At 39.7% G+C, this 27,836-nt stretch overlaps 1 protein-coding gene across 1 annotated transcript in view; it reads left to right on the top strand.

The window, feature by feature from the left end:
- LOC122551610 (polypeptide N-acetylgalactosaminyltransferase 5) overlaps positions 1 to 27,836 on the top strand; it is a 74,387-nt gene that overhangs the window by 40,470 nt on the left and 6,081 nt on the right. Inside the window, exons 5-8 of the mRNA XM_043693792.1 lie at positions 16,424 to 16,543; positions 18,228 to 18,345; positions 24,962 to 25,297; positions 26,131 to 26,211. Of these exons, the coding sequence (XP_043549727.1) occupies positions 16,424 to 16,543; positions 18,228 to 18,345; positions 24,962 to 25,297; positions 26,131 to 26,211 (655 nt within the window). The remainder of the gene's footprint in view (positions 1 to 16,423; positions 16,544 to 18,227; positions 18,346 to 24,961; positions 25,298 to 26,130; positions 26,212 to 27,836) is intronic.

Raw genomic sequence — 27,836 nt, forward strand, 5'->3', positions numbered from 1 at the left:
GATAGGATGAATAGACAAAGTCTTTTCCCTGGGGTAGGGCAGTCCAGAACTAGAGGGGATAGGTTTAGGGAGAGAGGTAAAAGATATGAAAGGGACCGAAGGGGCAACTTTTTCACACAGAGGGTGGTGAGTGTATGGAATGAGCTGGAGGAGAAAGTGAGGTCTGCAGATTCTGGAGATCAGAGCTGAAAATGTGTTGCTGGAAAAGCGCAGCAGGTCAGGCAGCATCCAGGGAATAGGGATTTGAGCTATAGGGAGAGGCTGAACAGGCTGGGGCTGTTTTACCTGGAGCATCGGAGGCTGAGGGGTGACCTTATAAAGGTTTACAAAATTATGAGGAGCATGGATAGGATAAATAGACAAAGTCTTTTCCTTGGGTGGGGTAGTCCAGAACTAGAGGGCATAGGTTTAGGGTAAGAGGGGAAAGATACAAAAGGGACCTAAGTGCAACTTTTTCATGCAGAGGGTGGTACATGTATGGAATGAGCTGCTAGAGGAAGTGGTGGAGGCTGGTACAATTGCAACATTTAAAAGGCATCTGGATGGGTACATGAATAGGAAGGTTTTGAGGGAAATGGGCCGGTTGCTGGAAGGTGGGACTAGATTGAGTTGGGATATCTGGTCGACATGGACGGGTTGGACTGAAGGGTCTGTTTCCATGCTGTACATCTCTGTGACTCTATATGGAGCATCCTGACTTACTTGGAGGGTTGAGAGATTGGGGGGAGCACAAGGTATGACTACAAAGAACATGGTTACTTCATCTGCTAGGGATTGGGTAGGAAAGGTAGGCAGGAGTGGGCACATGTTGGTAGGTTGAGAAGGGACTTGGGAAAGTGTGAAGTTTGTTTGAGTTGTAGGATGTGATACTAAGAGGGGAATGTGGATGTTTGACAATTAACTACATATTCAGACTGAAGCTGAAAGCCACAGCAAAGAGTACTCACTGTCACCTAATGTGATGTATGCACATTGTTCCTCCTGCTCTCAGATAGCACAGTAGGCACTCAGTGCAGAATAACAGCCATTGAACCTTGACTGGTGGCTATGAGGTGATGCCTAATGTTGTAACAGTAAGTTCAGCACTTACACAGAAAGACTAACATATAAGGTTAAACGACAAATATTAATGCATAAGCTGAGAGGAATGTACTAGCTATTGTAACTCATGTCACCGAAGCGCCCACAATAATTCTTCTATCTCTCTCACACTACATTGTGCATCAGTACTCTCTTGTTTTGCAGTTTGGGAAACCTGTTCAGCTGTTTGGTCCTGCAGATTCGGTGGGCAGTCCAAGGGATCCTTGTATCTTGATGATAAAAAAAAGCAAGTGTCTTTTTGCCAGAGGAAAGTTGACTCTCCTCGGCTTGAATTTTCAAGAGTCAGGGGCATGTGGGCAAGCAGGGCTGGCCAACAGTGTCCTGAGTGAAAACCATTTGAGGGGACTGTTCGTTGTTCTTCCTTTGGCAGGATGCCACCTGGCATTGCCCTGCTTCATTGTGAGGAGACAGCATCTAGAATGGAGTCAAGATTCCCTGTCACCTTGTCTCCACGCCTTTGATCCTGAGGATGAATGGCTGGGATGGTGCATATCTCCAGCATGGTATGAGGGTGCTAGGTTTGGTTCTTCGTGGTAGCTGTCAATCTAAATATGGAGGCAGGCATATTTACATGATTTGCTGCACTAATGCAATCTCTGGGCATTGAGGGCGATTGCATTTCAGGTGCCTGTCTGGCTGCTGCTTCACCCTCTTTATTTGGAAGAGGTCCCTGATCGCTGACATTATAAAGATATTTCCGACTTAGTGCTGAGCAGGTGCCTGGTATCAGGCAGTCCTCAGTACTGGCGGCCAGGGGCGTTTCTTCCTCACCCAATTACCGAGCTGTCAGAGTGAGGTGCTCAACAGCATGTGCTCTCACGCTCTAACTTTCGAACCAAAGTGTCATTTTCTTGCGGGGTGCAGAAGGCAGCATTGCTGATACTTCTTCTCAAACCTTCGAACTGTCATCCTCAGAGATCCAGGCAGGCTCTTCTGCATGTTTCTCCACAGAGGTCACGGGAAGCCTGGTTTTACTGCAAGACACAAGAGGGAGACTATCGGAACTAATACTGTAGAGTAATTCGAAGTTGTGTGCAATGAATAAGACTGTCAATGCAGTTACTGACAGAGTGGTGGCGTATGTATGCTTCTGCATCCCTGCACGCATAGCCCCGATCTTCTGCAAGGTAAGGATTCTGTCCTCGAAGTGATGTTCCGAATGTCAGGCATCCCGCACTTGTACAGTCTTGCTGTGCCCTGTTATGGAATATCTTCTCCTGTAATGACAGAAATGGTGCGAATGAGTGAGATAACAGTGGGTGACACAGCTGTTAATGTTGATGCATGTAGAGGAAAAGTAGTATTCTGATTGGATAAGGAAGCAGCATGAAGGGTGTGCAGGGATAGTGATATCGGAAGTTGGGGGAGGTGAGATCAAGTTTTGATTTTTGCATGCAACTGTGAGAGTGGCAAAGCATGAACATTGGTGAGAGGTGGCTGCATTAGCAGAGAAAGAGAGACTGAGGTGAGGTAGCAGTGAGAAGAGTGCAAAACCTAGAGCCGAAAAGGTCATTAATCCTTTTGCAGCGCTGCTAGCCGTTCCTCCACACACTGAAAATGGCACTGACCGAGGTAGCACCCATGGATTAGACTAGCAGGGTCTAGTGGCATGACCTCCTCTGCCAGTCCTCTGGAAAATGGATGCCTCACTTCTGGATCACCACATTCACCAGGATATTCCAGTCCTTGTCAGAGAATCATGGTACCGCCTTTCCTTTTTCACCATGTTCTGACTCTCTCTTTATCCGAGCAGGGCAACTTCAAATTGCTAGTAATCATTCAGGTACACAGGAACAATTTTAAAGCTGACATGTCAGCAAGAGATTCCAGTCTTTCAATGGATTTTGCTGAGTGGCAAGTTGTTCTGGAAATGGCCCATGGTAAGATGGAGTGGAAATTAGATGTGATTCGACATGGGCATGATAGGTTAGCAATGTGGCAAGTCAGGTGAGATATGGCAATATAAACCTAATCATTCTCACTGAAGAAACCCTTCCCAAATAATTTGACACAACTGAGACTTAGCCAAAAACAAAATAAGATGTACCCAAATGTACTTGTATAAGTAAACTTCATCCCTAACTTTTATTCAACTTTAGTTTGATCTTAGTGGGCATGGCTCAGTCATGGTTCTGATGCTAGATGGGACTTGAAATATTATTAGTTTGGTATAAATAAATGTAATGTTGTATTTTCATTATATTCATCAATTTGTTGAATTTTTTTATTCATTCATAGAATGTGGATGTTGTCCTTTCACTTTTTACTAGAATTTATTTTTAAAGCTATAAATTACAAATGTATGTTATAGCATTAGAAACAATAGTTCAACAACGAATTTCATTTATGAACGGCTGTCAATGATTAAAATATCCCAAGGTGCTAACACATAATCAAATAAAATTGGACACCGAACATAGAAGACAAGTCAAAGAAAGACATCAGTTTCAAAGTGGTCTTTAAGGAGAAGAGAGAGTTGGAAAAATTAAGAGAGGAATTCCAGATCCTAGGACCCAGCAGCTGGAGGTACTGTTGTGAATAGAGGAGCATTTTTAATTATTCATTCAAGAGAATATGGTCATCACTGCCAAAGACAACGTTTATTGACCATCCTTAATTATGCTGGATAAAGTAGGAATAAATTGCCTTCTAACCACTGCAGACCTTGGGTTTTAAGAGCACCCACAAATTTGTTAGAAAGGCGATTCCAAGATTTTGAACTAGAGACAGCAAAGGGACAGAGGTATAGTTGCAAGTCAGGATGATGTTTGACTGGGAGCTTTGTAAATGGCCAGATTTGTAAATGGCCAGATTTGGAAAAACATGGAGGGGCAGATAATTGATGCTTGCTTTGATCATCGTAGGAAGGCAATGGCCAAGTGATATTATCACTGGACTATTAATCCAGGAACCCAGGTAATTTCGGGGAACCAGAGTTTGAATGGCAGATTGTGAAATTTGAATTCAATAAAAAGAAATCTGGAATTAAGAATCTAATGATGATCATAAAAACATTGTCAATTGTTTGAATAACCCTCTGGTTCTGTACTGGAGGGAAGAAAACTGTTATCTCTAACCTGATCAGGCCCACATTTGACTCTCGACCCACAGCGATGTGGTTGATTGTTAACTGCCCTCTGGTCAATTATGGTTGGACATTAAATGCTGGTCAGCGATGCCCATGTCCCATAAATGAATAAAAGAAAATAATTCCCTAGATTCTAGAACAGTTCCTGTGGACTGGAAGTTACAACCAAAATGCCACTTTTCAAGAAAGGAAGAAGAGAGAAAATAAGGAATTAAAGATCAGTTAGTCCAACTTTAATAATAGGGAAATTGCTAGAATTTATTAAAAGATGTGTAATAACAGAGGTCATAGAGAGGGTAGCAGTAGAGCTAGTGAACACAGATCTGTATGCAGATTTTTATAACAACATTTGTTTAGATGTCAAGTAAGCAGTATAAAACAAAATTTGGGCATGTGGAATTAGGAATGATCTTTTTGGATGGATCAAAGATTAGTTAATGGGCAAAAGGGAGACAGTTCCAGAATTAACGAGTCATTTTAGGTTGATGGACTAGGGTGGTATCACAAGGATTGATGTATGAGCTGCAGCCATTTTGTCCCTTTTTTAATGTAGAGAGGTTTAAAATAAATGTATCTTTAAAATAAGAAAAAGTTAGGTGGAGAGTTAGCTGTGAGGAGGGCATACAGAAACTGCAAATGGATATAGAAATTTCATTTTGGTAGAAAATGTGAATAAGCAAAACATTTTTAAAATGGTGAGTGACTAAAAATGTTAGCATTCATAGGATACTAGGTGTCTTTGATAAAGAATCACAGAAATTTACCAGATTGGTACAACAAATAATTAAGCAAATAAATAGTATGTATGCCTTTTTCACAAAGACATTTGAGTAAAATTATATAAGGTCTACATGATACCATACCTGGAGTACTTTTCACAGTTTTGGTCTCCTTATTCAAGGAAGCCTTGTAGGGACAAAGATTCCATAGGCTGAATTTATCAATGAAAACATTTTTCTCTGAGGAGAGATTGTTTGAATTGGGCCTGTATTCCTTACAATTTAGAAGAATAAGATTTAATCTAATTGAACGTATAAAATTGTAAGGGCCTTGGCAAGATATGTGCTCGTAATATGTGTCACCTGGTTGGAGAGCCTAGAACAGGATCACATTTGCAAACTAAGGTGTCTGCCATTTAGGATTTGTGTGAGGAGAAATTTATACACTAAAATGTCGTAGATGTTTGGATTCTGTACCCAAGGGAGCAGTGAATGCTCAAGGTTGGATACACTCAAGACAAAAATCAATAGATTTTTACATATTAAGGAAATTAAAGATTGAGGGGCTAGTTCACGAAGTTGGAGTTGAAGTAGAAGATCAGCCATGACTATATTGAATAGCAGAACAGACTGAAAGGTCAATTGGACAACTCTTTCTCCTATTTCTTGAATTCATATCTTGGAAAATTATACAGCTAGTGGAGGATGCAAAGGTAAGGAAGGGCAAGACTACAAAAGATTTAAGAACAACAATGCAAAGTTTAAAATTGAGGCATTGTTGGATAACAAGCAATGTAGGTCCTTTTAAACATGGTGATCAGATATGTGATTGGTGTGAGTCGAGAAAAAGGTCAAAATGCTTTTTTTCGAATGGCTTCAGGGGCTCTTTTTTCAATCTCACCAATTCATTGTGTAATACAGTCATGCAGAAGCAATATATTCTATATTTCAAAATGTTCCACATATATTACATAAAACCAAAAAAACTGCAGATGCTGTAAATTAGAAACAAGAACAGAAATGCTGGAAAAGCTCAACAAATCTGTCAGCATCTGTGGAGAGAAATCAGAGTTAACGTTTCGGGACAAGTGACACTTCCTCAGAACACAATTAGGCATTTAGATTCACAAAAAAAAGGTGTAATAAAATGTCCCCGGCACTTCCCAAGAGTTTGTTAAGGGGGTGGTACAGTGGCTCAGTGGCTAGCACTGCTGCCTCACAACACCAGGGTCCTAGGTTCAATTCCAGCCTCAGGTGACTGTCTGTGTGGAGTTTGCACATTCTCTCTGTGTCTGCGTGGGTTTCCCCCAGGTGCTCCGGTTTCCTCCCACAGTCCAAAGATGTGCAGGTCAGGTGAATTGGCCATGCTAAAGTGCCTATAGTGTTAGGTGTATTAGTCAAAGGGAAATGGGTGTGGATGGGTTACGCTTCAGAGGGTCCATGTGGACTGGTGGGCCGAAGGGCCTGTTTCCACACTGTAGAGAATCTAATCTAATCTAATCTAATCAATGTATGATAGCAATGATAATGATTATTTGGTCAAAGACATAAACTTTGAGGAGTGCTTTAAATGATTAAAGTGAGGTAGAGAGCTTAAGTGATATGCAGAGGGAATTTCAGTGTTTGGGACCCAGGCAGTTGAAAGCCCAGAGAACTGGAGCAATTGAATGTCCAAAAATGTGCAGGTGAGGTGAATTGGCCATGCTAAATTGCCTGTAGTGTTAGGTGAAGGGGTAGATTTAGGGGAATGGGTCTGGGTGGGTTGTGCTTCAGCGGGTCGGTGTGGACTTGTTGGGCCGAAGGGCCTGTTTCCACACTGTAAGTAATCTAATCTAATCTAAAATTGTAAGTCCACAAATTCAAAATTTGAAATGTATGGATATCTTAGAGAGTGCTGGGATCTAAGGAGACTACTAAGCCGCAGTGGGCCAAAACCATGGAGGAATTTGAAAACAAGGATGAGAATTTTAAGGTCAGGTCTAAGTGGTTAAAAAGGCATTTGACACACTTGCCTTCATTGCTCAGTCCTTTGAGTATTGAAGTTGAGAAGACAGGTTGAGGTTATATGGTTGATGAAGGGCTCTGGCCCGAAATGTCGATTTTCCTGCTCCTCGGATGCTGCCTGACTTGCTGTGTTTTTCCAGCAACACACTCTCAATGCTAATCTCCAGCATCTGCAAACCTCACCATCTCCTCCTTGAGGTTATATGGGACATCGGTGAGGCCTCTTCTGGATTACTGTGTCTAGTTCTGGTTGCCCAGTTATAAAAAGGATATTATCAAGCTGGAGAGTGTTCAGAAGAGAATTACGAAATTGTCACCATGTAAGCAAGTTTTGAGTTATGAAGAAAGGCTGGAACTTTGTTCACTGGAGCGTAGAAAATTGAGAAGTGACCTGGTAGAAGTTTATAAAATAATGAGAGATTTAGATAGAATTCATGATGAATGTTTTTTTTCCCTCGGATGGAGGATTTCAAGATGAAGGCATACATTTTTAAAGTCCGAGGAGAGAGATTTAATGAGAGGCAAATCTTTTACACAGAGGGTGGTTCGCATGTGGAATGAATGTCCTGAGGAAGTGGTGGATGCGGGCACAATTACGACATCTAAAAGACATTTGGATAGATACACGAATAGGAAACTTTGGAGGGATATGTGCCAAGAACGGGCAGGAACACGTTTAGTTTGGAATTATGTTCAGCATAGACTGGTTGGACCGAAGGGTTTATTTTCATGTTGTATGACTCCATGACTCTAGAGGCAGGGCAGTGTTCGACACAATGCTAGGGAATGAAACTAGTCAAGTGGTTGAAGTCTCAAGAGTTAGAATTTGGGGAATAGTGACCATAACTCTAAGTTTCAAAAGTCATGATGGAAAGAGATAAGGTTAGTGCAGAAGTTAAATGCATAAATTAGGAGAAGGCCAATCTCAGTATCATTAGACAAGATCTGGCAAATATAGACTAGAAGCTGCTACTTGCAGGTAAGTTTGTATTTGGAAAATGGAAGTCTTTTAAAAGTAACAAAGTGAGAGTTCAGGGCCAGCATGTTCCTCTAAGAGTGAAGGGCAACTGCAGCAAGTCCAGGGAACCATGGATGTCAAGAGATATCAAGAGATAGATACTAGTAAAAAAGGAAACATATTTTAGGTGCAGAGTATTAAAAACAGAGAATCCCTTCAGAAGTAAAGAGATTGTAGGAGGGTGCTTAAAAAAGAAAGCAAGAGGATGAAGAGGGAACAAAATATCTTTGCTGGATCGGACTTGTGAAACTCCTAAGTTTATTAGGAGTAAGAAGATTAGAGTGGGGCCTATTTAAGACCAAAGGGGCAACCTGTACACAGAGACAGAGGATATGGGTGAGGTCTTAAATGAATGTTTCTTGTTTGTTTTCACAAAGAAGAAAGATGTTGTTGCTGGAGATTTTATTTGGGATGGTGAGGCTCTGGAGCATGTTAAGATAAATAAAGAGGATATATATGATGTTTTGGTAGGCATAAAGATGTATAAATCCCCAGGGACTAATGAGATATATACCAGGTTGCTATAGGAGACAAAGGAGGAGATTGTTGGGGTCCTGGTGGAGATATTGAAGACTTCACTGGCCACAGGTGACTGGAGGATAGTTCACGTGGTTCCTTTGTTCAAGAAGAGTGGCTCGGATAGAATGATAATTACAGGCTAGTTAGTCTGAAGTCAGTGGTGGGAAAATTATTGGAAAAATTTCTGAAGGGGAGGATTCATCAACACTTGGGAAAGGCAGGGATTAGCACAGGTTTGATGTAGAGAGATCCTATCTGATTAATTTAATTGAGGAAAGTGCAGTTGATGTAGTTTACGGGGACTTCAGTAATGCCTTTGAAAAGGTCCCACATGGAAGGCTCATCCAGAAGGTGGAGAGCTCATGTAATCCAAGTTGGCAAACTGGATCCAAAATTAGCTTGCAAGTAGGAGGCAAAAGGTCTTGGTGGAGGGTTGTTTTTGTAATTAGAAGCCTGTGACCAATGATGTGTCACTGTAATTGGTGCGAGGGCCTTTGTTGTTTGTTATGTACCTTAACCACTTGGATATAAAAGTAGAAGGTATGCTTTGTGAGTTTGTGTGTGACAGGAAAATTGATGGTGCAATTGATAATGAGGAAGTTGGTCTCAGGCCACAGTCAAATATTGATTAGCTGGTAAACTGGGCAGAGCAATAGCTGATGGAATCCCGAAAAGTGTGAGGTGCATTTTGTAATGTCTAATAAGGGAAGGATTTGCACATATGGTAGGTCCCTAGGAGCACTGAGGAACAAAGGGGTCCTTGGTGTACAAGTCTATATATCCCTGAAGGTGTCAGAACAAGTAAACAAGGTGGTGAAGAAAGCAGATGTTATGCCTGCCTTCATTGGCGGGTGTGTAGAATATAGGAGTAGGGAAGTCTTGTTGCAATTTTATAAAGCATGGGTTAGGCCAGAGATGGGAAACTATGCGCAGTTCTGGTTGCCACACTATTGGGAGAAAATGATCGCATTGGAGAAGCTGCAGAGAAGATTCACCAGGATGTTGCCTAGGATGGAAAGTCTTATGTATGAGGAGAGACTGGAGTTTGTTTTCCCTGGAGCAGAGAAGGTGGAGGGGGGATCTGATTGAGACATTACGTGTGGCATATTTAGGGTAGATCATAAGAATCTTTTCCCCATGCCAGACATGTCTAAGACCAGAGGGCCGAAGTTTAAGGTGAGGAGTAAGTGGTTTATAGGGGATTCGAGCAAACATTTTTTCGGCGAAAGGGTGATACAAATATGAAACATACTGCCTGAGAGGGTGGTGGAGGCAGGTACCCTTGCAATATGTAAGAAGAATCTGGATGAGCACTTAAAATGGCAGGGCATTGTAGGCTACGGACCAAGTGCAGGTAAATGGGATTAATAAAGTTTGGAGCTTTGTTGGTCAGCATATACATGGTGGACTAAAGGGCCTGTTTCTATGCTGTATGACTCTGTTACTCTAATAAATTGCTTGAGTTGGAGCTAATGTACTGACATGATTTGAGAACTGGTTTAGACAGAAAGGAGACAATAGACAAATCATTCTCAGTTTGCCAATCTGTTTTTAGTGGAATACCTTGAGATCAGCATGTGATCTTAGTTATTCACAATATATAATTAATGATTTAGTGGCAGGGCCTAAATGTTGTTATACTTCAATTTTTTTTTGCTATTGAGACTACGCAAGGTAGAAGTATGTGTTGTGAGAAGGATGGAAAGAGGCTTCAAGGGAATTACATAGGTTAAGTAAGTGAGTAAAAATACAATAGGTGGAATATTATGTGGAAAATATAAAGTTATCCACTTGATAGAAAGCACAGAAATGCCAAATATTTCTTAAATGGTGAGAGTTTGGGAACTGTTGGTATCCAAAGACACCTGATTGTTCTTGTTATTAGTCACTGAAAGCTAAAGTGTCGATACAGCAAGGAATTAGACAGGCAAACGGTACATATTGCAAAAAGTAAAGAGGTCTTACGGCAATTGTGTAGTATCTGGGTGAAACTGCATCTGGAGTATTGTGTACAATTTTGAATTGAATTGAATCATTTATTGTCACATTCGATATAAAATACAGTGAGATGTTTATACTATTCCCGTGCATTGATGCTATTCTCATTAACTTAAAATAAAAAGAAGATAACTTAAAGAGAGTCCAACTTTTTCTTCTTCACTGCCACTGTTCTACACCAGCTTATGCCATGCCATCGCCAGAGTCCCACTCCAGGATACTCCACCCCACACCATACCGCCAATAGTCTCCCACTCCAGGCTATATCAGCCCATGCCATGCCACCGCCAGAGTCTGCTCCGGGCTACACCAGCCCATGCCATGCGGAAGCAGAGTGCTGTTCCAGGGTCTACAAGCTGGCCAACTCTGGAGCCATGCTGCGTCTGAAGCTACCACTGCTCCAGACTCCATTGAAGCCACTTTCCTAACAAAAGAGCTCTCTTCAGAAAGTACGTTGAAACAAAAACTAAAAAAAATTAAGAAAAAGAGAAAAAAGTAGAGAAGAAAAAGTGGATGAAAAGGACCAGTTTGGGTACAGGAGCCTAGACCCTGCCAATTCTGCTGCCGCCATCTTGAATTTTCGACTCCTCATCTAAAGAAGGATATTCTTGCCATTGAGGTTTATCTGACTGATTCCTAAGATACAAGGATTGTCCTTTGAGGAGAGATTGAGGTGACTGAACCTGTATTCTCTCGAATTTGAAAGAATGAAACATCACCTCACTGAGACATTCAGCATTCTTACAGTGAAGGATCGCTAGACTCAAACATTAACTCAAATTTTCCTTCTACAGATGATTCCAGATCTGTTGAGTTATTCCCTTTTTTTTGGATTTCCAGCACCTGCTGTTCTTTATTTCATTTTAAGAATACAGGAATTAATGTTTACCTGACGGCAGCATGAGGTAACACTCAAGACTCAGAATAAAGGGTGATGGATTCACTCAGAACGTGGTGAATGCTCTGTCCTTTAAGATTCAATCATACTGAGCATGTTCAAAACAGTAATGGATAGGTTTCTAGATGTTACGCCATAAGGTATTATGGCGATAGTGAAAAAAAATGGTGTTGAGATAGAAGGTTTGAGTTATAAGCACAGACTGGGGCATTTTTCCATGGCGTTTTTCATCAAATGGCAGAATAGGTCTAATTTTGCTATTTCTTTTGTTCCTAAATGGCAAAAGTTGATGAAACATCAGATTATATATGTACATTGACAACACCCAGCTCTACCTCTGCATGACTCTGTCAATGTCATTGTCTTTTAACCCACTTGTTTGACATTTAGTTTCCTCCTTTTAAACATTGGGAATATTAAATCCATTGACTCCATTCCTAACTCCTAACACTACAAATGCCATTCTCTCCCTTCCAGTTATGTCTCCGTCAGATTGAAGCCAACTGTTTGCAATCCATTTCCATCTTCATATTATTAGTAACTACGACTAAACCTGAGTCCCATTGCTACCAAAACTCTCATTCTTATTTTTGCCACCTGCTACCTCTGACAGTTCTAATACTATCCTGGCTAGCCTCTGCCATTCACCTTCCAGAAACTTCTGTTGCCAGTATAACATTATGCACCAAGTTTCATTCACCATTATTTCTTTAATTTTTTGTTTCCACTGCCTTTCTGTGGCAATAGGCATTATTTTATGTTAAGGATTAGAATCCCCACATGTGGAAACAGGCCCTTCAGCGCAACAAGTCCACACCGACCCTCCAAAGAGTAGCCCACCCATACCCATTCTCCTACATAAGATAGCTTTGCAAGTGCAAGTTATTAAAATTGTTGTTCAAAAATGGTAGAATCAATATGCTATCATTAGAATGTTTTCATTTGCTAATACTACTCGGGGGTGATGAGATAAAAAGCACGGAACAGGAGAACTACTCTGTTAAGGAGCTCTGTGCCCAATTGTAAAAGCTGCTTCAGTCTGCTTGACATAAAGTGGTGGGCAGAGCCAACAGTCAAAGTACGTGGGCGCTGGTTAGGAAGAATCTGACAGCCTGATGATGTCAGCAGTAGTAAGACTAATCTGTATTATATCACAACAAATAGTTAATAGCTTGTGTGTTCCATTGTAAATTTTCTCACATTCTGCTAAATTGCAACTGAGGTTGCATATCAAGCCCTTAGAGTCATGGTCATACAGCATGGATACAGGCCCTTCAGCCTACTTGTCCATGTCAACTGGGTTTTCTAAACTGAACTAGTCCCATTTGCTTGTTTTTTGCCCATATCCCTCTAAACTTTTCCTATATATGTATCTGTTCAAATGTCTTTTAAATGTTGGAATTGTACCCACGTCGATCACTTCCTCTGGCTTGTTCCATATATGCATCAGCCTTTGTGTAAAAAAGTTGCCCCTCAGGTCCCTTTTAAATCTTTCTCCTATAAGGTCACCCCTCAGGCTCCTACATTCTAAGGAAAAACATCCCAGCCTATGCTTATAACTCAAACCTTCCAGTCTCTGTAACGTTCTTGTAAATCTTTTTGCACCCTTTTCAGTTCAATGACATCCTTCTGTAGCAGAGTGACCAGAACTGTATGCAGCACTCCAAATGTGGAGTACCTTACCAATGTCTTGTACAGCTGTAATATGGTGTCTCAATTCAGTGCTGTCACCAATGAAGCCAAGCACACCATTTGCCTTCTTCACCACCCTGTCTACCTGTAACGTGACTTTCAAGGAACTATGTACCTGCACCCCTCCGATCTCTGTTTGACAAAAGAGCATTTCTCAGCTTCATGTACATAGTCTTGCTGCAGTCATAGCTTAAAGTATAATTTCTCAATTCTTTACTGTGATTGTTAACAAGCGAAGAATGTAGTTTTAAATTCATTCAGATTGTGATTGTGTCTGGAAATTAGTTTACATGCATTTAAATTAGGTCTTTAAAAACCATTCAGGTGTATAGTTCAGTGCTTTAGAAACAAGCTAGAAAAGAGGAAATAATGGGCTGTTACCAAACTGAACGATATCCTCTGACACTGAGACAAACCAAATTCCTTTTTAAAACTGTTAAAGAACCAGCTTGAAATCAGGAGGTGTGCAGGTTTCTTTCAAAGAGAAGTGTCATCAATTTAGAAGTCTTACACAGTCTGGACAGAAGAAAAGAATTCTTCAGTGAACTGTGTTGGTTTGATCAAGAATTTTGTTACAAGACATTGACTAAAGAAGCTAAAATCGAGTGAATATAGATGTTTGCCGGAAAACAACCATGTACTGTAATTTACAGTGAAAAAGTAATTTTAAAGTGGAAACGGAGTGTTTCTTCATTAACTTTGAGTATAGAATCACCTACGGTGCGGAAAGAAGCCATTCAGTCTCTCAATTCTACACTGATCCTCTGAGGAACATCCCACCCAGATCCAGTCTCTTACCTTATCCCTGCATTCACCATGTCTAAACCACCCAGCCTGCACATCCCTAGTCACTGCGGTCACTAGCATTGGCAATCCACCTAACTTGCACATCTTAAAATTGTGGGAGGAAACCAGAGCACCTGATGGAACCCGCGCAGACACAGGAAAAACGTGAAAACTTCACACAGACAGTCACCCAAGGTTGGAATCATGCCCAGGTCTCTGGTGCTGTAAGGCAACAGTGCTAACCACTGAGCCATCGTGCCATCTCAAAGTGTCAATAAGGTTGTTATTGAGAATAAAAAATTTGAATCTATATTTGAGATATTTGTTTCAAATAATTCTTATTTTTTTTCCTCCTTTGTGTGTAATAAACTTTGATGTTCCTTTGTTAAAAGTACTTAGCAGTTTCTTGTGAATGTGTTCAGTGACTGACAACCATGGAAAGTGAATTAAAAAAGTAAAATTTATGGTCTGTCAAGCCAGGTTTCACTATGTGATTTGACTTGTCTGATTCTACCATCAACTGAAATCATAACAACTTCAGACTGGACAGTTGGTGCATCACTATTTGGAAAGATGATCTCAGAGTCAGCTCTTTAACACAATCTTCATTTACTCCTACACAAATCGTAATGCACTTGAATCTATTATTTTTCACACTCGGGGTGAGTGGAGGTAAAGTTTTAATGCTTTTTGTTTCTCTGTTTGTCAGTAATTAATATGTTTCAAAATCAAATGGATGGATTTCATTTAACCTTGGTACACAATTACAATTCGGCTCAAGAAACAATCAATTTTGTTTTTGGCAAAGTTGTGGATCTGGAACCTGGAATCTCATATAAGATGTGCAAGTTTTAGGAGTTGGTGCAAATTTACTTTTTATTAAAATGGTGCGGGTTATTTTGTTTAGAATGTGGTTGATTGTTTGAAGGTCTTGGAGATTGTCTCAAATACCATAGAATTTGACACAGCTGTCAAATTACAAGCAAAGTTTTAACAGTAGGTGACTCAACAGGGATTTGTCTGTATTATCATCTGTGAGATGAACTCTGTTAGTTAAAGGGTTCTTTTAAAAATCACTTCTTTAGAATCATGGAATTCTTACAGTGCAGAAGGAGGCCATTCGGCCGATCAAGTGCACACTGACCTTCCATTGAGCATCCCACCCTAACCCCATAACCCTGCATTTACTGTGGCTAATGCACCAAACCTGCACACTCCTGGACATTACAGCCAATTCAGAGCAGCCAATCCACCTAATCTGCACATCTTTGGACTGTGGGAAGAAACTGTAGCATTCAACCGAAACCCACACAGACATAGGGAGAATGTGCAAACTCCACACAGTCACCCAAGGCTGGAATCAAACTCAGGTCCCTAATGCTGAGCCATCATGCTGCCCCCTTTTCTTTATTCTCTTTTCGTTGAGATTAAAATAAAGCTTTTTTTGAAGAGAGTAGAAGGGACAAATAACAATTGACATAAAAGCACTGATACTGACATTTAATAATCAGGCATGCATCTGTTCCTGACTTGGTAGATCCTGCACCAGTCATAAAGATTACATGCTTCATCAAATCTTGTATCTAGCTCCTTTTTTGAATTTTAATATCTCCTCATGTGGAAAGTGAAATTTCTTAAATCTGGTAAGCTCTTAAATGGACAGTAGTCATTAAAATATAATGCATTTATTTTAAGAACAAGTAGTCTTTTGGTAATAATTAGACAGCAGGGAGAAATATGGGGGATACTTTAATGATGATATTGGAAGTCTTACACTTAAAGTCTTACACTCAATGGAGAGAAGTGCTACTCTACTTTAAAACAAATGCTCTAGTACTTTGAGTGAGAGTTGCCAAGAGACAGAATGAAATCTCTTGATTCTGAAGAAACTGAAAACAAATGAACAAATTTTATAGTATGGAACAATGCAATAACAATTTGCAGGATGTATTCAGAACCAGTCCTGCAGTTAGATAGTATTAGCATGCTACATGGAATGTATTGCTGTGTAGGGATCTAAACTAGCCACAGAATGAGCAGCTTCATGTTTCGAAACAGTGCTTCGAAAGCTAGTGTTTCTAAATAAACCTTTTGGACTATAACCTGGTGTTGTGTGATTTTTTTAACTTTGTCCAACTTCATGTAGGTTGACAGCAATACAGTACATTGAATTGTGGAAAGTTTTAAGACCACTACAATTAGCAATTAATCAACAGAATTTAGTTCTGACACATGAACAGTGTTTCTACAGACCATGTCATTATAAAAAATACTGACCTTCCGAACAGATTAGAATGAGTTCACGCACCTTTTTACAATTATGTAAAACCGTAGTTCTTGCTCCAACCCGTTCACATGAAAGTAATGCTCTGCTCTTGCTATTGTGATCTGCATGGAATCATTGTAGTAGATTTAATATTTGAAGTATGTGATGGTTCTTATTGACTTTCTAAGACAGTATTTATGGACTTACAGCTTGTTATTTTGCTTTTTTTAAAACTTTAATGGAATTGCCTCTGCTATTTGTTTCTAGAAATGTCTTCATTCAAAAGTGCATCAGTAATGTGTGTTAATGTCTAAAACTTTTGTTTCTACTTTAGCTACGTAGGAGTAAGTGGTTTTCTACGGGGAGTATTTACCTGGCCCATGAATTTTGAGTGGAAGGCGATACCTGATGAAGTTATTAAAAAATATAATCTAAAAGAAATGGACCCAATTAGGTAAATTAATAGGGAAAATAATTGTCAATAAATTTATTTTTGCAATTCCTCATAAGCATCTTTGAAATTGTTCTGACTCTAAACTCCTCATTTGAGCTGCTTAATAAAGCCAAGGCGAAAATATCATGAAAACCTACTTCCATTATAATGTTACATTATAACTTGATGAATCCTACAAATCCTATTTGCTAACTATCTAATGTAAGTTATTTCTCAGTATTTGCTTTGAAACATAGACTGCATTTTGGCATATTCTGTTTATTCCTGCTATGCTAGTCTATTGTTTCTTGCCCTATTCTTCTAGCAGCCGGTTGTATTTGTTTCCTAGCCCGAGCAATCTATGCCCAGATTTCTTGATAGCCAGACAGCAGTTATTCCAGCACAGGTGGGAGACCCAGTGCATATACCTGTTGTAGTGCACTGCAAAGAAACTGCCCATGAAATAGAAGTTTCTGCTGGGCAATTCCCTAATGCCTGAATCCATCTGAAATTCTCCGTTTAAGTTGGAGAATTTGGAAGATTCTAATGAAATTAAGTGAGTAGTTACTTATGAAAGGTCGGACTATTAAATATATAGTCTAACTTCTAAGTAACTGTGCAACAGACCCTATATATACCTAACACAGACCCTATACCTACATACCTAACACAGACAGAACAAACATCACCCGACCTCTGACAACCCCCAGTTGAACCTCACTTCCCTCGCTTCCAGACTTTATCTGATACTCCTTACCCCACCACTTGGCAGGCTCCCTTCTTCCCAGCTCCACACCTAAACTCACCCCTTCCCCAACCCAACTGATCCAACCTAAGCCACCTGGTACCAGATCCAAAACTCCCCATAGCTGACACCCACCCTTTCTACTCTCCAACAGACCTAATTTCTCCCATGGACCTAAATCTACCCTAAACACTGCATCACTCACCTGATCACCTTGTACCTTGGTACCTGACACATTTATCAGCCTACCCACACCCCAGCCGCTACTCTACTTTCCTGGCTCCCTGGTACTCTACCCACTTGACACCCTATTCCCTGGCACCACACCTCTACCCACTGACACTCTTACTTGGCACCCTATCCCTTTTACCCATTGGGCACCTTACCCTTCCAGTACCCTAACATCGCAATTACCTTATGCACTAACCATTTGACAGCAGCTGTCGAAGTAGCTGTCAGGACCTTTAAATTTCAAAGTATGGCTGCTGACTACAGTGAAAAAGGCACATGGCTTACCTTCCTCTGACAGTTCTGCCTTATGTCAGACTGACAGTGCGGCTCTGCACTTCTGAAGGAACCCTACTTGGAAGTGAGATCTCCTTGCAGAAATGTAGACCTCTCTTGTAAATAAAAAAGGGGCAGAGTGGTATTCTGCATGAGATTGCCACTTCTCGGAAAATTCTGCCCCTAGTTCTTATCTCATTCAGTATATTTCTGCGACAGGATTAATTTCCTCTGGTCAATTTGCAAGGAAAGGTGTTTAATAATGAAAGGGTCTGAGAGAGTGAGTAATATTGGAACCATTCCTTGCTACTGGCTACATGCTGTGTTTGGGGAAATCCAGGTGAAATTATGGTTGCAGTGAAAATGCTGCATTCCACCAATTTTTACATTGTACAAAAATTAAAAGCCAATGAAATATATAACACTGCTTTAACTCTATAATTATTTTTGTTTTAGATGTCCAATAATGGCAGGAGGATTATTTTCAATTGACAAAAAATATTTTTACGAATTGGGTACTTACGATGCAGGTTTGGAGGTCTGGGGTGGAGAAAACATGGAGCTGTCATTTAAGGTACCATCATATACCTTTCACCAGGAGTCCATATTATGTTTATTGTCAAACGTGAATGCTATAACTTAGGGTTGAATGTAATTTTCTAACATTTTAAGAGAACCAAAACCTGTCCTCAACAAAAAGGTGAACTGAAGTAGACCATAATTTCTAGGCGTGAGTGTATCAATCTTTGGACAGAGGTACTTTCTAATTCAGAAAGTCATTGGTCATCCTCTATGGTTTCTCTTGCCCACCTGTGTTTTTTTAAGAAAATTATGCATTTTTAAAAATCACCTTAAGCAAGGCTGATAGTAAAGATTGTTGACCTTACACCAAAATGATCAAGTACTGAGCAGAAAGATGGATATTTACAATGATATCATCATTAAGTACACATAGTCAAAAGCCTCATTTATTCTAGAACTGAGGAATACCTGAAAAATCATAGCTTAATGACAAACAACCAATGTAATAGTGAAGAAAATTTTATATAATTTGAATTATTCTGACATGTACAGTAGGCAAGGTTCTTTCCGTAATGGATCTTGAGCCCATGACAAAGCCCCACAGAGTGTTAATTCCCCCATAGCTTTCTTCCCATTTTAAAGTCAAATGTGGAAATAGGTCCCAAGTCTACCTCAGCCAAAATGAAAGTTAAATCTGTGCTGTGGATATTATTCTAAACCTCATGCTATTTGTCTAAAAATGTGATTATCACAGTCTTTATACATACTGGACGAGTAAAGTTGTCAAATATAATCTGGAAGATGAGTTTGCAGAATACATTTGTGAATTTTCCTGGAGAAATATGTTCAGGAAATAATTGAGGAAATAGTATTGTACAAAGAGGCATGTTTAATTAGTAACTTCATGACATAGATCCTCTGGAGGAAACATAATCATAATAAATTGCTTTTCATATTAAGTTTTAAAACAACATGCTCAGGCAACAAACATGGATTTGAGACTGATTCAGTGCCCCCCAATAGTAGATATACAGTGAGACAGAGAATAAATCAGGATACAGTGAGGGCATGTAACACAGGTAGTACATTATTCATGGAGGATTTTAACCTTCATGCAGATTGGAATAGTCAGATTGGTAGAGATAGCTATGAGGAAGAATTCATAAAATTTATTGAGGAATGTTTCTTGAAATAATATGTTGTGGATCCAATCATGGATCAGACTATTTTGGATCTGGTGATGTGTAGTGATGTGGGGTTAATAAGTGGTGGCAGAGTAAAAGATTCCTGAGGAAACAGGTGACCATAACATGGTAGAATTTAGTATTCAGTTTGAGAATGAGGAACCTGCATTCAAAACAACTGTGCTAAACATAAATAAAGGTAATTACAAAGGAATGATGGCAGAGCTGGCTAGAGTGGACCAGAAAAGGAGTTTAGCAGCAAAGGTTGAGAAATAATGGCACCCGCTTCAAAAAATATTGAAGGGTTAAAAGTAAAGATATATCCTAGTGAGGAAACAAAGGACTCGAAGAAGGGGTTAAGCCAACCATGGTTAACCAGGGAAGGTAAGGAGAGCATCAAATTGAAAGAAAAAACATACAATATGTCAAGGATAGGTAGTAATCCAAAGGAGTGGGAAAGTTTTAAGAAGTAAAAAAAACACCAAAAAAAAGGAAGTTGAGGGTAAACTTACAAATAATATCAAGATGGACAGCTAAGAGCTTCTTTAACTATATATAAAGGAAGAGAGAACCCAAATTGAACATAGAAAATGAGGCTGTGGAAATAATAATGAGGAACCAGGAAATGGCAGAGAAGTTGAATGAATACCTTGCATCAGTCTTCAGAGTAGAAGATATTAAAAGCGTTCCAAAATTACAAAATAATCTAGGGGCAGCAGGAAGAGAGGAAGTAAATGGAATAATTATTAGGAGAGAAAAAGTACTAGGGAAACTAACTGAGGCCCCTGGACTGGGTAGATCCATCCTAGACTATAGGAGGAGATAGCAAAGAGATAGTGGATGCACATGTAGTATCTAATTTCCTTAGCATCTGGAAGAGTCTCAGAGAATTGTAAAACTGAAACTGTAATGTCTTTATTTTTAAAGGGAAAGAGATATAAAACAGGTAAGTATAGGCCAGTTAGTTTAACATCTAATATTGGGAAAATGTTAGAGTTTATTATCATAGATGTCGTAGTGGCTCATTTAGAAATGCGTTGTATGATCGAGCAGAATCAGCATGGCTTTATGACTTCATGCCTGACAAATTTATTAGAATTCTTTAAGGAGATAACTTGCAGGTTTGATAAAGGGAAGCAATAGATGTAATGTTTTTGGCTTTTCAGAAGGCATTTGATAAGGTACCACATGTTACGCTACATAATACAATAAGAGCCCCTGGTGGTGGAAGTAGCATATTGGCGAAGGTAGAGGATTGGCTAACAAATAGGAGTCAGAGTTGAGATGAGGAAGTCATTTTCAAAAGGCAACCAGTAACTTTTATTATATCAATATATATTAATTACTTGGATCTGAAACTGAATGTAATAATTTGTAGATGGTATAAAATTAGATGGGAAGCAAAATGGCAAGGTTGGCACAAAATGGCTACAAAGGGATAGACAGATTAAATAAATGTCATAGAGTCATAGAGATGTACAGCACGTAAATAGACACTTCGGTCCAACCCGTCCATGCCGACCAGATATCCCAACCCAATCTAGTCCCACCTCCCAGCACCTGACCCATATCCCTCCAAATGCTTCCTATTCATATACCCATCCAGATGCCTTTTAAATGTTGCAATTGTACTAGCCTCCACCACTTCCTGTGGCAGCTCATTCCATACACATGCCATCCTGTGAGTGAAAAGGTTGCCCCTTAGGTCTCTTTTATATCTTTCCCCTCTCACCCTAAACCTATGCACTCTACTCCTGGACTCCCCCACTCCAAGGAAAAGACTTTGTCTATTTACCCTATCCATTCCCCTCATGGTTTTATAAACCTCTATAAGGTCACCCCTCAGCTTCCAACGCTCCAGGGAAAACAGCCCATTCAACATCTCCCTATAGCTCAAATCCTGCAACCCTGGCAACATCCTTGTAAATCTTTTCTGAACCCTTTCAAGTTTCACAACATCTTTCCGATAGGAAGAAAACCAGAATTGCATGCAATATTCAAACAGTGACCTAACCAATGTCCTGTACAGCCGCAACATGACCTCTCAACTCCTGTACTCAATACTCTGACCAATAAAGGAAGCATACCAAATGCCTTCTTCACTATCCTATCTACCTGCGACTCCACTTTCAAGGAGCTATGAACCTGCACCCAAGGTCTCTTTGTTCAGCAACAGTCCCTAGGCCTTACCTTTAAGTGTATAAGTCCTGCTAAGATTTGCTTTCCCAAAATGCAACACCTCACATTTATCTAAATTAAACTCCATCTGCCACTTCTCAGCCCATTTGGCCCATCTGATCAAGATCCCTTGGTAATCTGAGGTAACCTTCTTTGCTGTCCACTACACCTCCAATTTTGGTGTCATCAGCAAACTTACTAACTATACCTGTTATGCTCATATCCAAATCATTTATGTAAATGATGAAAAGTAGTGGACCCAGCACCGATCCTTGTGACACTCCACTGGTCACAGGCCTCCTGTCTGAAAAACAATCCTCTGTCTCCTACCTTTGAGCCAGTTCTGTATCCAAATGGCTAGTTCTTCCTGTATTCTGTGAGATCTAACCTTGCTAATCAGTCTCCCACGGGGAACCTTGTCGAACACCTTACTGAAGTCCATATAGATCACATCTACCACTCTGCCCTCATCAATCCTCTTTGTTACTTCTTCAAAAAACTCAATCAAGTTTGTGAGACATGATTTCCCACACATAAAGCCATTTTGACTATCCCTAATCAGTCCTTGCCTTTCCAAATACATGTACATCCTGTCCCTCAGGATTCCCCCCAACAACTACGGATGGCAGGCTCACCAGTCTATATTTCCCTGGCTTGTCCTTATCACCTTTCTTAAACAGTGGCACCACATTAGTCAACCTCCAATCTTCTGGCACCTCACCTGTGACTGTCAATGATACAAAAATCTCAGTAAGAGGCCAAGCAATCATTTCCCTAGCCTCCCACAGAGTTCTAGGGTATACCTGATCAGGTTTTGTGGATTAATCCATTTTTATGCATTTCAAGGCATCCAGCACTTCCTCCTCTAGAATGTGGACATTTTTCAAGATGACACTATCTATTTCCCTTCATTCTATATCTTCAATGTCCTTTTGCACAGTAATTACTGATGCAAAATACTCGTTTAGTATCTTCCCCCATCTCCTGCGGCTCTATACTAAGGCTGCCTTGCTGATCTTTGAGGCACCCTATTCTCTCCCTAGTTACCCTTTTGTCCTTAATGTATTGTAAAAACTCTTTGGATTCTCTTTAACTCTATTTGCCAAAGCTACCTCATGTCTCCTTTTACCCCTCCTGATTACGCTCTGAAGTATACTCCTACTGCCTTTACACTCTACTAAGGATTCACTTGATCGATCCTGTCTATACCTGACATTTGCTTCCTTCTTTTTCTGAACCAAACCCTCAATTTGTTTTGTCATCCAGCATTCCCTATACCAACCAACCTTTCCTTTCACCCTAAGTGGAAAAGTCTTGACAACTGGAAAATAATATGGGAACTGTGAAGTTATGTTCTTTGGCAGGAGATGAATATTATTCAAATGGAGAATACTGCAGAAAGCCACAGTATGGAGGCTTTCGGAGTCCTTGTGCTAGCAAACACTATTGTCCAAGTTCAGCAGGTAATGGGGAAGGCAAATGGAATGTTGCCCTTTATTTCAAATGGAATGAAATATGAAGGAGAGACTTGTTAAAACTGTACAAGGTACCAGTCAAACCACAGCTAGAATACTGCGAACGATTTTGGGCCCCTTTTCTAAGGAAAGATATACTGGCATTGAAGGCAGACCAGACTGAGTATGGAAGGACTGTCCTATGAGGAGAGGTCGAGTGGATTGGGCTTGTATTTATTGGAATTTGGAAGACTGAGAGGCAACCTCGTTGAAATATACAATATTCTTAGGGGACTTGGCAGCGTAGATACAGAAATGTTGCTTTCCCTTTTGGGAGAGTCTAAAACTAGAGGACATAATCTCAGAATGAGGGATCACACATTTAAGACAAGGATCAGGAAGAATTTCTTCTTTTGAAGGATTGTGAATCAATGGAATTCCTTACCAAAGACGGCTGTCAAGGTGGGGGTGTTAAGTATATTTAAGGCTGAGGTAGACAAAGTTTTAGTCAAAATGAGAATCACAGCCTATAGGGAGAATGCAAAACTGTTGGTTTGAGGATTATCAGATCAGCCATGATCTCATTGAATGGCAGAGCAGTCTTGAAGAGGTGAATGACCTACTTACCCTTATGGTCTTACGTGCTCGTCATTTGTTGGAAGCCAGTCAGAGTTCAGGGATACCACTGATCTACATAAAGGTAACAGCAAGCAAATAAGGAGTAATGTTTAGTAATTAGGCACACAGCAAGAAGTAAAGAAAGAAAATAAACTTTAGTCAACAGAACAAGAGATAAACACCCAGTTAACCAGACATCGTGAGCTGGTGTCCCAAAGTGGACAGATTTCACTACCTGTGTTACGGTTGAATCTCCCAACTCATTTACCACTGTAATTGACTTAAGTCTTACAAGTAATATTAAATTGAATACTTTAGAACTTGCAAGTTTGCTGATGGTGCAAATGTAGCTACCAAGGTAAACTGTGGGAAGGAAACAAAGGGGCAGTAAAATATAAACAGGTTAAGTGAGTGGGCTATACAGTGACAGATGGAGATCAATGTTAGCAAATGGAATGTTATTCACATTGGTAGTAAGAATGGAGAAGTAGCACATATTTAAAAGATATGACAATATTAAAAATTGATGTTTTTAATACGAGGAACATAAAGTTAACATACAAGTAAAGCAAGAAATGAGGAAGGCCAGTGGTATGTTGACCATTTTTGCAAGGGGATTGGAGCACAAGAATGAGGTCTTGCTCAAATTATACAGGACTTTGGTGAACTGTATGCAGTTTTGGTCTCCACATTTAGTGGAGGATGTTCTTGCTTTGGACACGGTTGAACAAAGGATCACTAGATTACTTTCTGGGATGAGAGGATGTCCTGTGAAAACAGACCGAGTAAATGGACCTATAATCTGTGAAGTTCAAAATATGAGAAGTGATTGCATTGAATCAGACATTTCAGGGAGAAGTTAACATGGTAGGTATTTTCCACTGGCTGAGGATACTAAAACACAGGGGCACATTGTCAGAATGAAGAGTGAGTATTTAATAAAGCTGAAATTCTGAGAAATTTATTCAACTGAAAGAGTTGTGAATCTTTGGAATTGCTTGCCTCAAAGTTTTGTGGATGTTCTGTAATTGAGTATATTTTAGGCTACAGTAGACAGATACTTTATTTCTCAAGATATCAAAGAAAATAAAGAGTAAGTGGCAAAGCCAAATTGAGGCAGAAGATCAATTATTATTAGCACAATATGTGACAGAGCATTCTTGAAGGCCTGTATTGTTTACTCCTGCTGCTGTTTATTACGTACTTAAATATTTTCTTCATGTTTGTGGAGCAGGTCTGGATGTGTGGAGGAGAAATTGAGATTATCCCATGTTCAAGAGTGGGCCATATTTTCCGTGATGGCAATCCATACACATTTCCAAAGGACAGAATTAAGACAGTAGAGCGGAATCTGGCCCGTGTAGCAGAGGTTTGGCTGGATGAATATGTTGATATTTTCTATGGTCATGGTTACCATCACCTTCTTAACACAAATAATATTGAATTTAACATTGGAGACTTAAGAAAGCAAAAGGAACTCCGGAAAAAACTCCAGTGTGAGAGCTTTAAATGGTACTTAGAAAACGTCTACCCTGATTTACGGACATCGTTAGTGAGAAGTGATGGCTTGGTAAGTTCTTATAGTGAAACATTGTTTTTGAGGTAAAACCAGGAAGGGGAACCTGGAATTTAATGGCAACTTCTTGTGAATTTAAAAGGTAATCTTAAAATATGTGGAAGTTATCAATCACAGTGCTTAGTATCCAGAATGCACTGCCTGAGAATGTGGTGATTTCTGGTTTAATTATGGCTTTTAGAAGACATATGGACGATTGTAGGAGAAATTTGTGGGCATCAGAAAATAGAGAAATGTGAATAGGTGAGTTATTGTTGCTGAGAGCTGGCATAGATGCAATGCATTATATAGCCTCCAGTTCCATAAGCATGCTATGATTCTGTGGTTGCTATAGAAAATATGTTAATTGTTATACACAGAATAATGGTCAGTTTAATACATTGTTGTCTTCTAATGCCCTAACAAAAGCCATATTCAGGCAAATAGAAGTTTTCAGTGGTGTTTAGTTACAGCACACTGCCATTCAATATAAATTGTGACAGATCCTGTAGTTGTGAAACTTTTCTTCAATTTGTTACATAATGAATTTGTGCGCATGAAATGCAGAATCTGTGTTTCTGAAATTTGCTACTATACTCTACTATAAGATATTAGTGTAAAAAACTTAACAAATTTGTGTAAAAAAAAATGCCATAAGCTTTCATTTTCTGGCTGTAAAGCAGGTCACCACAGTTGCTTTATGTTGATGATTTCAAAATATTTGTCAGTATAGTTAGTATTATTATATGGACAAGCAGATATTGACTGTTTAACATTTTCTCACAGATTAGTAGCATTTGATAAAATGCAACGCTTTCCTACGTCTAATGATTGTTATCGATTTCTAGCTTTTTAATGTTGGAACGAGAAAATGTCTTGCTGTTGAAAATGGCACATTTTCATTTGAAATGTGTGACATTCGTAAAAAGGTAAGACAGCAACTGTGTTACGCTGAAACCAAGTTTGATCAATCACCTTGATTTTCTTAAGAACAAAATCACAGTGTTAATCCTATTGCTGTTTTCCTGCTATTTTTATGTTTACTCACACTTTGGTCCAATTGATATAAACTACCAAGGCTTTGAGAAACATAAGAACCTCATCAAAATGTGCAATTTAGAGTCCTATGATGTATATAAAAGCCCAATACAATTTTGATTTGTAAATATGTGGTGCCGAAACTGCAAGATTCATGCAAACCACCACAATGGAACATAGCCAATTTAGCAAAGAAAACGCAAACCAGAGATCACTGGAACCTGTCAGTAATGTAAACGCAGCTTGCATTTTTTGGGTTTATGGCGAGCATAATGTTGCACCTTTCAATGCTGTCATTCCAATCAGTCTAGAATTTCAATAATTCAGCTCCATAAAAGGGCTGCCAATGTTCCTACCCTTTCTGCTGGCAAGTTGTTGATCAGCACCAGAAAAGCACAGCTCTTGCTGTTAAATTAAAATGATATCTCACCACCATTTCTCACTGGTGAAAACTAACTTATTTCCTGATCTTTTTGCATGTCGTCTGCCTGATTTATCCTCCATCTCAGAATAGTTGCCATAGATGATCATTAACTGTATTATCCCAGTTCTAATTACGGAAAGTGCATCTTTCACCAATAATTATTTTTATATGCAATGTGTAGTGCTAAGGTGGTGCTTCTCAATTTTTTTCTGAATGTGACTCAATTTTATTACTGCAGATTGGGGAATGACCCCAGAATCAAACGTTGAGGAGGCAGCAGGAAATTGTTGAAATGGTGGGGTAGAGTGGGGGTTGGGGGTTAGTCATCGCTTAAGCATAGCCATGCCCATCTAACTCTAGAAAAAAAAGGCAAGAATTTAAACAGACCTCCAAGCTGTTTCATGCAGTCCAAGTTTCATGAAATTCAAGGCTCTACAATCTCATTTTGGCACCCTACTGGAGGTCAAAATCCACAGTTAGGGAAGCTTTGTAATTTGGATAGAAAACTGATTTAACACACAAAACGGCATTTGGTGGCAGTAATCATGTGGAAAGAGATGGGGAATGGTGTTAATATTTCTGTCACTGGATATGTATTACAGAGATCAAGGCAAATGAGGAGAAGAGTTTGAACTTCATCGCAACAAATGTTGAAATTTAAATTGAATTAATAAATTTGGAATTAAACGATAATCTAACCACTCTTGATTGTCATAAAAAAAGCCATCTGGTTCACTAATGTCCTTTTGGTGTGGTACAGTGTCCTCAGGGGCCCAGGTTCAATTCCACCCTCAGATGACTGTGTGTGGATTTTGCATACTGTCCCCATATATGCGTGGGTTTCCTCCCACAGTCCTAAGATGTGCAGGTTAGGTGGATTGGTTATAGTAAATTGCCCATAGTATCCTGAAATGTGCAGACTAAATGGATTAGCCATGGAAAATGCAGGGTTACAACAATAGGGTGGGTCTGGATGGGATGCTCTTTGGACCGTTAGTGTGGGCTCGATGGGCTGACTGCCTGCTTCTACATTGTAGGGATTCTACAATTCTATAATTCAGGCAAGAAAACTCTGCCATCCTCAACTTGAGT

Source organism: Chiloscyllium plagiosum, chromosome 7, assembly GCF_004010195.1.
Source record: "Chiloscyllium plagiosum isolate BGI_BamShark_2017 chromosome 7, ASM401019v2, whole genome shotgun sequence".
In the NCBI taxonomy this organism is placed as follows: Eukaryota; Metazoa; Chordata; class Chondrichthyes; order Orectolobiformes; family Hemiscylliidae; genus Chiloscyllium; species Chiloscyllium plagiosum.